The sequence below is a fragment of the Toxotes jaculatrix genome, chromosome 6 (assembly GCF_017976425.1).
Source record: "Toxotes jaculatrix isolate fToxJac2 chromosome 6, fToxJac2.pri, whole genome shotgun sequence".
NCBI classification, from domain to species: domain Eukaryota; kingdom Metazoa; phylum Chordata; class Actinopteri; family Toxotidae; genus Toxotes; species Toxotes jaculatrix.
In genome coordinates this window covers 8,744,845-8,756,679 of record NC_054399.1, presented here as the reverse complement: position 1 = coordinate 8,756,679, position 11,835 = coordinate 8,744,845, and the positions used below count along the sequence as shown (strand labels likewise).

The 11,835-nt window shown below is 41.6% G+C and overlaps 1 protein-coding gene across 2 annotated transcripts; it reads left to right on the top strand.

The window, feature by feature from the left end:
• Positions 1-2,189: 2,189 nt before the first annotated feature.
• Positions 2,190-7,759, top strand: s1pr3a (sphingosine-1-phosphate receptor 3a). 2 transcript variants are annotated; one of them, XM_041040905.1, is made up of 2 exons: positions 2,190-2,412; positions 3,308-7,759. In XM_041040905.1, the coding sequence occupies exon 2, from the start codon at positions 3,432-3,434 to the stop codon at positions 4,641-4,643; it is 1,212 nt and encodes a 403-aa protein (XP_040896839.1). In that variant the 5' UTR covers positions 2,190-2,412; positions 3,308-3,431; the 3' UTR covers positions 4,644-7,759. The 2 variants fall into 2 exon arrangements, with proteins under 2 accessions (XP_040896839.1, XP_040896840.1); XM_041040906.1 differs by having other exon boundaries at positions 2,190-2,417.
• Positions 7,760-11,835: the final 4,076 nt, after the last annotated feature.

Below are 11,835 nucleotides of genomic sequence, written 5' to 3'. Positions count from 1 at the left end.
ACTCCAGTACAAGTAAAAGCCATGCATTCAAGCCCTTTCTTGAGTAAGAGTAAGAATTAAAATGTACTTAATGCATGGAAATGGCCCCTGACATTATTATATTATGTGTAAAGTACAAGTACCTGTACTTTTACAAAATTATACTTTTGTAAAAGTACAGCACTTGAGTAAATGTACTTATATAATAATATTCCACCAGTGGTTGTATTTGGTAAAATACCAACAGCAAATTAAAGGAGACCTCACCCCTGCGCCTACAGCTGACTTCCTTAATTCAAGCCTCATTTCTCTCCTGTTCCTTCATTGTTCCCATAAGAAACTTTTCCTAAACCATTGTGTAGCTGCCTGCTGGTCAGCACTCCGTACTCTCTCCCATCATCTCACTCTCTCTTTTGCCTTTTCAGTCTCCCAGGCTGAATGTGAAACCCTGGTACCTAAAGTCAGTGACTATCATGTGGGAAAATTGTCATAAAATGCATGGCGTAAACAGTCATTGAGAAGAAACAGCTCCCCCTTTATTTCCACTAAGGGCACCATCCAGTGGCTGGAATAATGGCTTTACGGGAATTTGATTGGAATGTTTGTTCTGTTTTTTAAACACAATGCACAGCCAGCTGAGAGAAGGGCAGGGTGCTGTTGGTGCAGAGTTGAAGAGGAGGTCATAGTCCTCAGCATGTCCTATACTATCCACATCCAGCTGTGGTTTCCCACATGTGAGGCAGTTGGCTCCTCAAGTCACACACCAGCAGTGAGAAAAGCCTGATTGGTGCCCATGGGGATATAGGGTGGATTTCACTGACAAGTTTCATATTTGCAGTGATGTTTGACAGAGCACACCTGCTGTTTTCACCAACAGCCTGTATTTCTTCAGTCATGCAGTTACATACGTTGACAGTCTTTCTTCTTCTGGCCACTGAGCAGTTGTTGGGGGACTTATTGTAGCTCAGAGACACATTGATGGCAGTTGTTCAAGGTGTGACAAATTTTTTACACTGCTCTGCGAGATGATGACCTATCAACCTGAGCCGTAGCTGACATGCAACTCCCTGGGCAGCAGTTGAAAACCCCATTGCTACTTCGCAGATGCTGGTCTTCTCAACTATAATCTTTTTTTTTCCAGTAACACAAGAAAAGTGCATAAAAGGAATAGCAAAGTATGACTCTTCCCTTCCCATCTACTCCACTTGGCTCCAATGGGAGAGGTCTGACCTATCTCACACTGTGAAGGAGCAAAGGGACCCAGTCAACCTTTATTTCAATATGAAAAACAATGACTCATCAAGCTGCAGATATAAAACGGGGCTGCAACTTTTTGGCCCCTTGGTTAAGGAGATGAATTCCACAGAAAGGCAAGTAAACACATTTGTCAAATTGTGTTATTTGTGGGAACTGTGGTCGACATTGGATTAGACCGAATCCGAATTTTGTGCTTTCTGTGCTAAAGTGGACTGAAGACAGGGTTGGTTGAGAATCATTCATTGTTTTCGAACACCAGTAATACACTGTTGCCCATAGAGTTGGAATAAAATATATTTTACCTCTTCTAATGATTTATTCTTGATAGTTAAAGTGTATATCTTCTCAAAACTTTACTGTTCAGTCTCTTCCAATGTGATTAATGATGTTTATAAATAGGAATAAAAAGAGGGAAAACAAACTTATTCCAACTTTATGGGCAACAGTATATTAAAAGAAATGAAAGGAAAATAAGAAGTTGACAGAGGGGACTAGTGCCAACAAGAACAAAACATTGGGTGTGAAAAGCTGTTTGAGGATGACACAACTCCATGGAGCACCAAAGGTCTTGGGGAGAAAAAAACTGTGACATGTGTTTGGACAAGTTAAGTGCAGCAATTTTAGGATACAAATTAAGTGTGTCACTCAGACAAAGTCAGCTCCTCTCTGTTCAAAGGGAACAGAAACAAAACTCTTTTTGTCTTTGTGATAATCTGCCAAATCGACCAAACTCACCCTGACTGCTTGGTTATAAATACAACGCATGTGTGCATAAACACCAAATAAGACACATTTGAACAAACATTATATCATGAGGAATAATGAAACAAGTGGGTTTAAGCTCTCTCCTGACTCGGTAAAAACCTGAATGTGGAGAGGTAAAGAAAGATCCCGCCCCACTATGGGTGAAGGGGGGCGAGGGGGCGCTCAGAGCTGGAAAGGCACACAGAGCGATGAGGAGAGAGGAGGAAAAGTTAAGAGGAGATTTTAGGAAGATATTTTAGAGATAAGAAGCTTTCGCGCGAGGATAACATATAGACCTTTAACTGCACGTCGAATATATTCAATTTTTGTCATTCACATATTTTGCACCAGGATATCTTTTACACGAGAGGGGAAAAAAAATAACTTCGCCACTCCGCAGGGATGCGTAGATGAAGGCAGTAACCCCAAAAGGTACGGTAAGTTACTTCAGCTGTGCTGAGAAGTAATCGAGCAAATGTGCAGAGACTGGTCTTTGGCAGAAACTTGGTTTTGCGACTTCTGTTAACAAATGAAGACTCAACTGAACTTTAAACCACTTTTCCAAAACAGGAAAGACGCTTAGACCTCTCAGTGTAGGCGTCTCGTTTCAACTAAAATTGTGTGTAAATATTGCTAACGCAATTTACTTTATTTTGATAGAGAAGAATTTATATTCTCTACAGTGTTAATAAAGTAGACATAACTGAATAAAAACCCGTTTAAACCAACCTGGGAATTACCGGGACTCTAAAACATGATCTCAGGATTATTTTTGCGCCGTTTTGATCATAGACCTTTGTCCGGGAGTCTCACTACTTTCACTAGAAATTAATTTAAATAAGAATTTATGAAATGCTTGACAAGTTATTTTTGACCAGCAAGCCACAGCTCTTTGTTCAACAAAAAGGGTGACAGTAAAGAAAAAAAAAACTTGTAAGGGCCCAGTTTACAGGCTGTTGTTTATTTTCTATTTTATCTAATTCTTTATAAGTCTGTGTTTTTTATATTGTCTTATATGTAATTTATATATTTTAAGTGCTGCTGATATCTTGTCCACTTCTGTGGAAGATATTTTTAGTTTCAGTGATTCACTTTACAGTTTAAATTTAAAAAATATTATTTAGGATGGCCTAATATATAACTTTTTATATTTATTTTGAACTTGCTATATTTTATGTTTCTTCATGACAATTGCTTTTATTCCTCAGTGCCCTTAGAGAGATTTTTTTCTTATATAAATCAACCAAAATGCTGTGTTAGTGACTTTTGTGTGTTGAATATAAAAATTAAATGTAAATTTTATCTCTTCTTTGCATTTGTTTGGCAGGTCCCTTATGAGGCTGTAAAATGACTGCCCTAACACTGCCTAACACTGGCTGAGTAAGCCTGAAGTCCCTCTGCTGTGTCCAGTGCTGTGGCTCCCTCTGCTGTGTGACCGAGGAAGGCCAGGAATGGCAGGCAGTACGGAGACAGTACTGGAGGAAGGGATGAATATTGTCATCGTCAAGCATTACAACCACACAGGGAAGTGGGACCGGCCGCGCAACAGTGAAGCCTGTAAGATAGCTGTGCTGCTCTGCATCTGCGTGCTGATTGTCCTGGAGAACATCACGGTCCTCCTTGCTCTCTGGAGGAACAAGCGCTTCCACAGTCGCATGTATTTCCTCATCGGAAACCTGGCACTGTCAGACCTGCTGGCTGGTGTGGCCTATGTAGTTAACATCTTTACTTCAGGACGTAACACCTTCTTCCTGACACCAAGACAGTGGCTGGCTAGAGAAGGGAGCATGTTTGTGGCCCTCAGTGCCTCCACGTTCAGCCTTCTGGCCATTGGGATTGAGAGGCACATGACTATGGTGCGTCTGCGTCCATGTGAGACGGCAGGTCGAGGGAGACTTCTAGGGCTGCTTGCAGCTTGCTGGCTGGTGTCAGTGCTTCTCAGTGCCCTGCCCAGCCTGGGGTGGAACTGCCTGGACAACCTGAACTCCTGCTCCACAGTGCTGCCGCTATATGCTAAGAGTTACGTGGCCTTTTGCATTAGTGTCTTCAGTGCCCTGTTGGTGGCTATCATTATCCTCTACATCAGGATCTACCGCCTGGTGACCTCTAGCGGCCGCAGGGTGAGCAGCCGGCCTTCCGAGCGCTCACTGGCCCTTCTGCGGACAGTGGTTATTGTTCTTGGAGTGTTTGTCATATGTTGGGCCCCCCTCTTCCTCCTGCTGCTGCTGGATGTGGGTTGTAGCCCACATAAGTGCCCTGTGCTCTACCAGGTGGACTGGTTCATTGCCCTGGCCGTGCTCAACTCTGCCCTCAATCCTCTGATATACACTCTGTCCAGCAGGGAGATGAGGGCCGCCTTCTTTCGGCTGCTGTGCTGCTGTCAGACCAGCATGGAACCCACTGGGACTACTGTGGTGGGCAACCCCCACCTGGGCACAGTCATCCCCACAGCAGAGAACAGCAAAACCAGTTTGGGTGGAGGAGGGGGCAGTGGGGCTGGCAAATCCACAGTGAATAGAGGAAAGGTTGCCACACCTATGAACTCTGAAAATAAGCATGGAGATCCCTCTGCGACTGCTGTGCCCCACCCCTCTGGGCCTGCAGACCTTCTATCAGCTGTGCTGGTGAAGGCAGGGGCACTGCCGCCCCTCAGCAAGTTCTGAGTGAAAGCACCTTAATGAGGTCTTATGGAAGTAGACATAGAACTGACATAGTCCTGCTATCAGCCACTTTTTGTTTATGCACTATGGTCAGTGTAGCAAGGATATGAATAGCAAAACTATTCAGACTGAACCAAACAAATCCAGATTGTAGAGTACAATCAAAATCACTTAAAGCCACTATTTAGCAGTAATTCAACCATATTATTCACAACACCAAACATATTGCAATGCATAAATTTCAAAACTATGAAAAATTGTAGGACAGTTTCTTGGACTTGGACTAAACCAATCCCTGAAGTAAATGTCTTGGCTTAATCTGTCCATGAGATTAGTCTTGGTAATATTTCAAACAATAACGAAGTATAATGAACTTTTTTAGTGTTGTGTCTGTCGTTGTGTTTATTTCATTTTGTCATTAGATGCAGAAAAAGATCAAATTGGGGCACTTTTTTCATGTCCTATATAAAAATACTCTTGAAACACTTGCATTTTCCATCACAAGTAGACTTAGTAAATGTATTTATTTTCTATGAAAACATCTGGCATCTTAATACTATAAACTATTTGGTATATTGTTTTGCTTCGTCCGCATAAAAACATCATGGTACTAGGACTTTATTATTAATTGTGTGATGATTTGAGATGCACTATAAGAGAAAAGACGACTAAAGGTTAATTTGTCAGACTAGCGGCCTCATGAGGCTGTGATGCTCATTACACACACAGAAAATAAAATGGCTAGATGACATTGCCATTTTTAGATTCTTACCACCAATGGGCAAGAACATCAAGTTTGTCCTGACGGTGGTGCTAACTGGGATAGGAAAAGCGATGTTTTTAAACCAGAAGGGTTCAAATATTATTACAATGGCCATGTTTGGTCATTTCAGGCTCAGCTCTTCACTACCACACTTGATTTATCTTTCATCAGTCTAAGTTCTACTGTGTCAGCATCAGCTGAACTGTGAGATGAATTAGCGTGCTAATAACTACACTCGTGGACTTTTTTGCTTCTCATCAGCACATCTAGAAACCACTCACACGTCAACTAACCACTAGTGAATAGGAGTATTGGATGTGAATAATTTAATGGTGGTAGACTGTAAATAACGATTCTGTCTGGGGTGATGTAGTGCCTGATACTATTATATAGCAAATAAAATAAAATCCTGTTCCCTTTTATGAGATTTTCTCATGTGTCATGTTGTTATATTAAATCAAGTCTCTGTGCTGATCCTCTCTGTGCTGATAAATTCTCAGGGAACATACAAGAAACCCAGTGGTAGTGATTTGGTCTGTGTCTTTTGTACCATGTTACTGGGAGATTTTTGCTTGTATCAACCTGTTGTAGTGGAGGTTCACATAAAAGCTTAAGCTATACATATATTCATGTAGAAATGCTCTGGTCGGTTTACCATGTGCTATTCGGACAGAAGAGAAATGTCATCTGACTTAACCCGCTGCACTCATTTAATATACTAATAGGAAGCTGACTGATGCTCTCTTATTCAGATTCATGGACAGACCTTGGTAAGGCAGTGATGAATAATGCAGAGGAACTTTTGATACCTATTTTAACTTGGGGTTTTCGGTTGGGTGAGGTCATATTTGGCATTAGTCATAAATCTTACTTTGAAGAGCTTCCAGTTATTGTGAAATACAGAATGTCCCATCTTCAATTAAATTCTCTGGAACTTCCAGGTTATCTAGTACGTTAAACTAGTTAGAAAAACAGTTTGCCAGAGGTTTTCTTACATTTTTTTGTCACAATTTTTCTTGTTAAAACACTATATGTATGATGATTATCACATCACACACATTTACAGGATGTGTTTGAACAAATAAAGAGTTACTGATGTAGCATTATGAAAATACTTTACTTATCACAGAATTGATAAAGCACTTTATTTGGAAGTGGCTTATAGTTTGTTTTCCAGATGAAGACGCTGAAGTCAAGCAAAACCTGCTGCAGTGAAGGTTACTTTAAACCGAGCTGATAGATTGGGCTGATAGCAACGCAGTTGGCTGTTCATAGCACACTGCACAGCAAAAGACCAGACAGGACCTGACAGACTGGCATTTCATACTCACCTCAGCTAAAGGATGTGTCTCTGCCGGCACCTCCAGTTTCTGATGAAAAAAGACAGCAAGGATGTAATACCAGCCAAGCATTTCCAGCTTAAAGGTCACTGACTGCTTCCTGTCAGAAGCGCTCGAACACTCTTTTCCCCGAATTAGCCAGGGATGATCGTGACCTTATGCCATGTGGAACATTAGAAAATGCCAGAATGTTGAGCTGTGTAGAGTTATTTGCAGTCAGTGAGTCGCCTGCTTCCTGCATGCTTTTCCTTACTCTCATCTTCCCTGCTCAATTTGTCATCCTCTCCCTCCTTGATTCAAATCCTCATTAGATTTAGTCTCATTAATATTTTTTTCTTTTTTTGTTGTTTTGCTGTTAATTGATTGATTTAAAGTTGAATTGCTCCAAAAAGACAGAGGTACTGTGGTTTCAAGCTTTTCATTTTCAGCAGAGTTGTCAGGAACAGCTATTAAATAGCAGGTGTGCCAGCTCAATTAGACAATTGGGGTTTATACTTTGGAATATACAAAATCTAATGGATCTCCTGGAAAGGATCATGACAAAACTGGATTTGGAAAACCTTCTGGTATAAGCAAGAAGGACTTTTGTCCTAAAATATGGATCCCTCCACTATTAACTGATCCTAAAATGTGAGACAATTCATGAAAAAGACATTAATCCGTGGACCATATAAAAAAAAGCCACACACACATAAATTATTGACCAAAGTGAATACTGGGACATCCTATTTAAAGAGGAATATGACATTGGCAGATATAAACTGTCTTCGTTTACATGATGTTTAGAGCTCTGGGTGATGCATATATGTTGATGATTTAGTAGCTATTGTTTCCTGACAACACTTACTGTCACTGATGATGGGTTAATTAAACCCCGAAGACTGAAACTGCAACAATGTCTCTGTCCTTTTTTTCACTTAACTCTAAATTCAGCTAAACAGCCAAATAAATAACTGTTATTAAATTAACGGTTGTTAAGAGAGAAAAATAATAAATAAGCCACATGTTGAAAATTAGGCTGAAAGACTCACCCCGTCATTTCACCATCTTTGTCTTCATCTGTCTGCATGGAGAAAAAACAGCTCAAACATGTTCAGTAAAATGAATAAATAAATAAATTTTCATTACCTTTTGTGTCCTCCAATTCCAGCTACGACAGATGCCAGTGCTCTAAACACCTGAAACAAACACCATTTAATAGCTGCATGTGCTAACTGGGTCAAACACCTTAATAAATCATGTTAACTAAATAGCCGTCACCAGTCTTCTTTGAGGATTTAGACATGGTGGATTTGTGTCATTCTCTGTGCACAATGCCTATTTGCATATGACTAATGTGAACACGACACAGGACAAGAGAATCACACCACCCCCTGTCATCATGATCCTGGCTTTCTACTGCTGTGTGGTGAGGAAATGTGCATTCATGTGTCTGTGTGTGCATTTGCATGTGTGCAGTACAGACATGTATGTGCTGTGTGTGTTTGAGGGAAACAACAAAGACTCCATCTGGTCTGAGCCACCGAATGAGCCAGTGTGAAACACTTCTGTCATTCTCAGGTCCCTTTTTGAAGCAGCTCAGCGGAGGTGGAGTGGGGCCAGGCTTTGAGCGGCGAGGGGTCCTGTTTGAGGCGGCAGGGAGCCCCCAGCTCAAGCCTGTCTCTCCTCTGTGACTCGGCTGTACCACTCTCACCAGAGAAGAAACACACATTCATCTGGTGGGTGATGATTCCCCTCCACTACCTACGCCTCTGCAACTCTCCAATTCAATACAGAGTAATTACATGTGGAACAAAGAGAGTGAAGACCCAGGCAGACTTTGGTGATAAGCTCCCTGGGATCAGAGGGCTTTATCCAGGGAGCAGCTGGGAAGAAGCTGGAAGAGCGGAGGCAAAGGTCACTTTGTAGGAGGATATCTGAAGGAGCTGGCTGAGATATGGATTGATAGACACTCTTCCCAGCATCCTCTTCTACACCCCACTGCCATTAATTTTCTTATCTAGTTCTGATGAAGTAGACTCCAGTTGAGTTAGAGCAGGAACACAAGAGTGACAATAGAATAGTTTGATCTTACAGAAGCTTTAACATCTCTACACATCACATCACTACTTTCTTTCCCCTGAAGCGACAAGCCTGAATATTTGCCAAATACAGCTTCAACTAATATTTATTTTCATTATTGACTGTCAGAAAATATTGAGAAATGCCCATCCCCATTTCCCAGAAGCCAAGGTGATGTCGTCAAATTGAATTTCTTGTTTTTTTGGTCCAGTTTACAATCTAATCTCAAATATGTTGTTTACAACGGTATGAACAGGAAAAGCAGCAGATCTTTGTGTCATTTTTGCTTGATAAATGACTTAAATGACTAATCAATTTCCTCAGTTGATGAATCGGTTAATCCACTAATTGTTTCAGTGATTAGTCCATGAAACTGCAAAAATAATTCTGGATTTCTATTCTATTTTTTTCTGTTGTGCTGAAGTTTACATTGCATAAGAGATCTTGATCTCAATGAGACTAACTCATTAAACATACACATACTGAATATATTTATACATTGTCAGTCTCTGCAATCAGGTCATTGAGTGCCATCCTGTCATAACAGATAGGTGGCAGAAGTGGATAAGCAATCTCTTCCAAATTCCACCCTACAAATATCCCCCTCTCCCAAAAAATCCCCCCAAACAGCAGCTGCTTCATCTGCAAACCTTCTCCGATTGCAGTCGCCTGGCAGAGCCTGACGGCATGCACACACCTGCTCACGCTGACCTCCAATCTATGTCTTCCACGCCTGCCTGCTACAACTGTAGGGATTAGCATGTCTGGAATAGGGGATAAGAGAGAGGGAGGACGGCGGCCTCTTAGTCTGACATGCGTGTCCTGTCCCTCACTTGTGGCAATGAGCGTGTGTGCACAGCTGGCTGATTCCCTGTCTCTGTGCATGCAAGCAGCCTTGAGGTTTGTGTGTGTTCACTTGGTGTGAAGGAGCGTGTGAAGGTGGAGGCACCCCTTAGACACTGCAAGTATGTATCTCGCATAAGACTTAAAGCCGCTAACAATTTAGTTTGAAATCTTAAGAATATCTCTGTTCAGGAAAAAAAGCAAGTTAACTGATTAACTTAAGTATTATATATTAAGAGTTAAACAGTTACACATGTCCTCAATGTGCAGCTGGTGTGCTTAAGAGACAGAAACAGAAATCTTTCATGGAAAAACCACACCTGTTCCATCTTTGGCAGAAAACGAAAAAACAAAACGCTGATTTACAAAACAGGTTTTCATAGCCTTTAAAGGCCAACTTGTGTATTTAAACACTGTATAGTACAGCAACTTTCACTTTGAACCTCAGATGGTCTTGTGAGGTCAAAATGTCATTTTTGGTAGTGCCTTTGGCGAATTGGCACCATATTTGTTTTCCCAGTAATCATTTAATACCAGTAGCTGTTAATGACTTATTTTTTAAAGTTCTTTATGATTCTGCATGAAGAAAATAGTTAATAGGTTTTTTCCACAGCAGCCATTTTGACTTCCCATAAAAGGAGAAGGAGGCACAGGTGTTACTAATAACATTATGGATGGCTCTGTTCTATTCAAGTGTCCCCGTGAGGCATCATGCTGCCTTGAACCAGGACCCTGAAACTGAATCAGCTAAATGGAACTCAGTCATCATTAATTTCATTCATTCATTTACATCTTTGCTTTTCCTACTGTGGCATGTCAAAATATCTATCTATCCATCTTTACGCCTTTATTTGTATGTACTTGTATTGCGACTCTGTCAGGTCATGCGTGTGTGTGCATGTTATGTGCCTTCCTAGCATGTTCTTTGGCTCTGTGGTGATCACAGGTGTTCATTCCTGCAAGCCTGTCTGATGGATTAGCAGCTGCTATCACCGCATTATCATTGGCACCCCCCAATCTGACATTACACACATATTCTGATATGACAGCTGCACGCACACACACACACACACACACACACACACACACACACACACACACACACACACACACACACACACACACACACACACACACACACACACACACACACACACACACACACACACAAACACACACAAACACACACACAGAGTTGAGCACATGGGCACACATATTTCACAATTTAAACACACCATTATTGTATAATGCTGAGAGGATGGTGGCATTTGTTCCAACCTAAACACAAATGTGCTCATAAAAGTATAGATTTCTATTAGGCTTCCTTTAGTTGGATAGAAATTAGCTAATAGAAATATTACAAACTCTTAGGAGCAGAGACAAGGTAAGAGCTAGACAAAAGCCAGAGAAATGAGAGCGTGATATTTGTTTGATTTTTACATGCTGCATTGCCACTGTCGTTATTATTCATATCCCTCCCCAGGGAGCCTTGTTTGAAAAATGGGACTATAACAGCCCCCCCTTCCATGTCACTGTCTCTCTCTTGCTCTCTCCCACACACACACACACACACACACACACACACACACACACACACACACACACACACACACACACACACACACACACACACACACACACACACACACACACACACACTTGTTTGGAGTCTTGTTGGGGAAGTACAGCCAGGCGGCATTTCCCCCACCTCCTCCTCCCTCCTGCTCCTTCCCCCTTCCCTCATCTCCCTCCTTCCCTTCCGTTTTTTTTTCTTCCTTCACTCTTTCTCCCCAATAGAGAGTGATCCAGCTCGTCTCCTCTCTCCGTCACGCGGGTAATCAGCCTCTGCTTTTTCATTTGGCTCAGTAATGAAAGCAATCCCAGTGCTTTTCACCGCTGCGCAGCCCAAATAATGAGGGCTGCCTCACCCCTCCTCAGCCACACCTCACCCCCAGTCCTCACCCTCTCCCTCCCAACCCTGCTGTTAATGGATGGAGGAGAGCAAATGTGTGTGTGTGTGTGTGTGTTTGAGTATGTGAAGCATGCAATCTTGCCAAGTCCTTTGTCTCTTTTCTTCTTTCTGAGCTGCAAATTAGTCTATTGTATGAAATTTGATCAGCAATGCTCTTAATCAGAATATTTTCAGCATGTTTTCTTTTTGAATCAAACATAAATACAAAAGGATTTT

Bases quoted from the DNA above. Each gene is read 5' to 3' on its own strand.
- s1pr3a (XM_041040905.1), top strand. From the start codon at position 3,432: ATGGCAGGCAGTACGGAGACAGTACTGGAGGAAGGGATGAATATTGTC.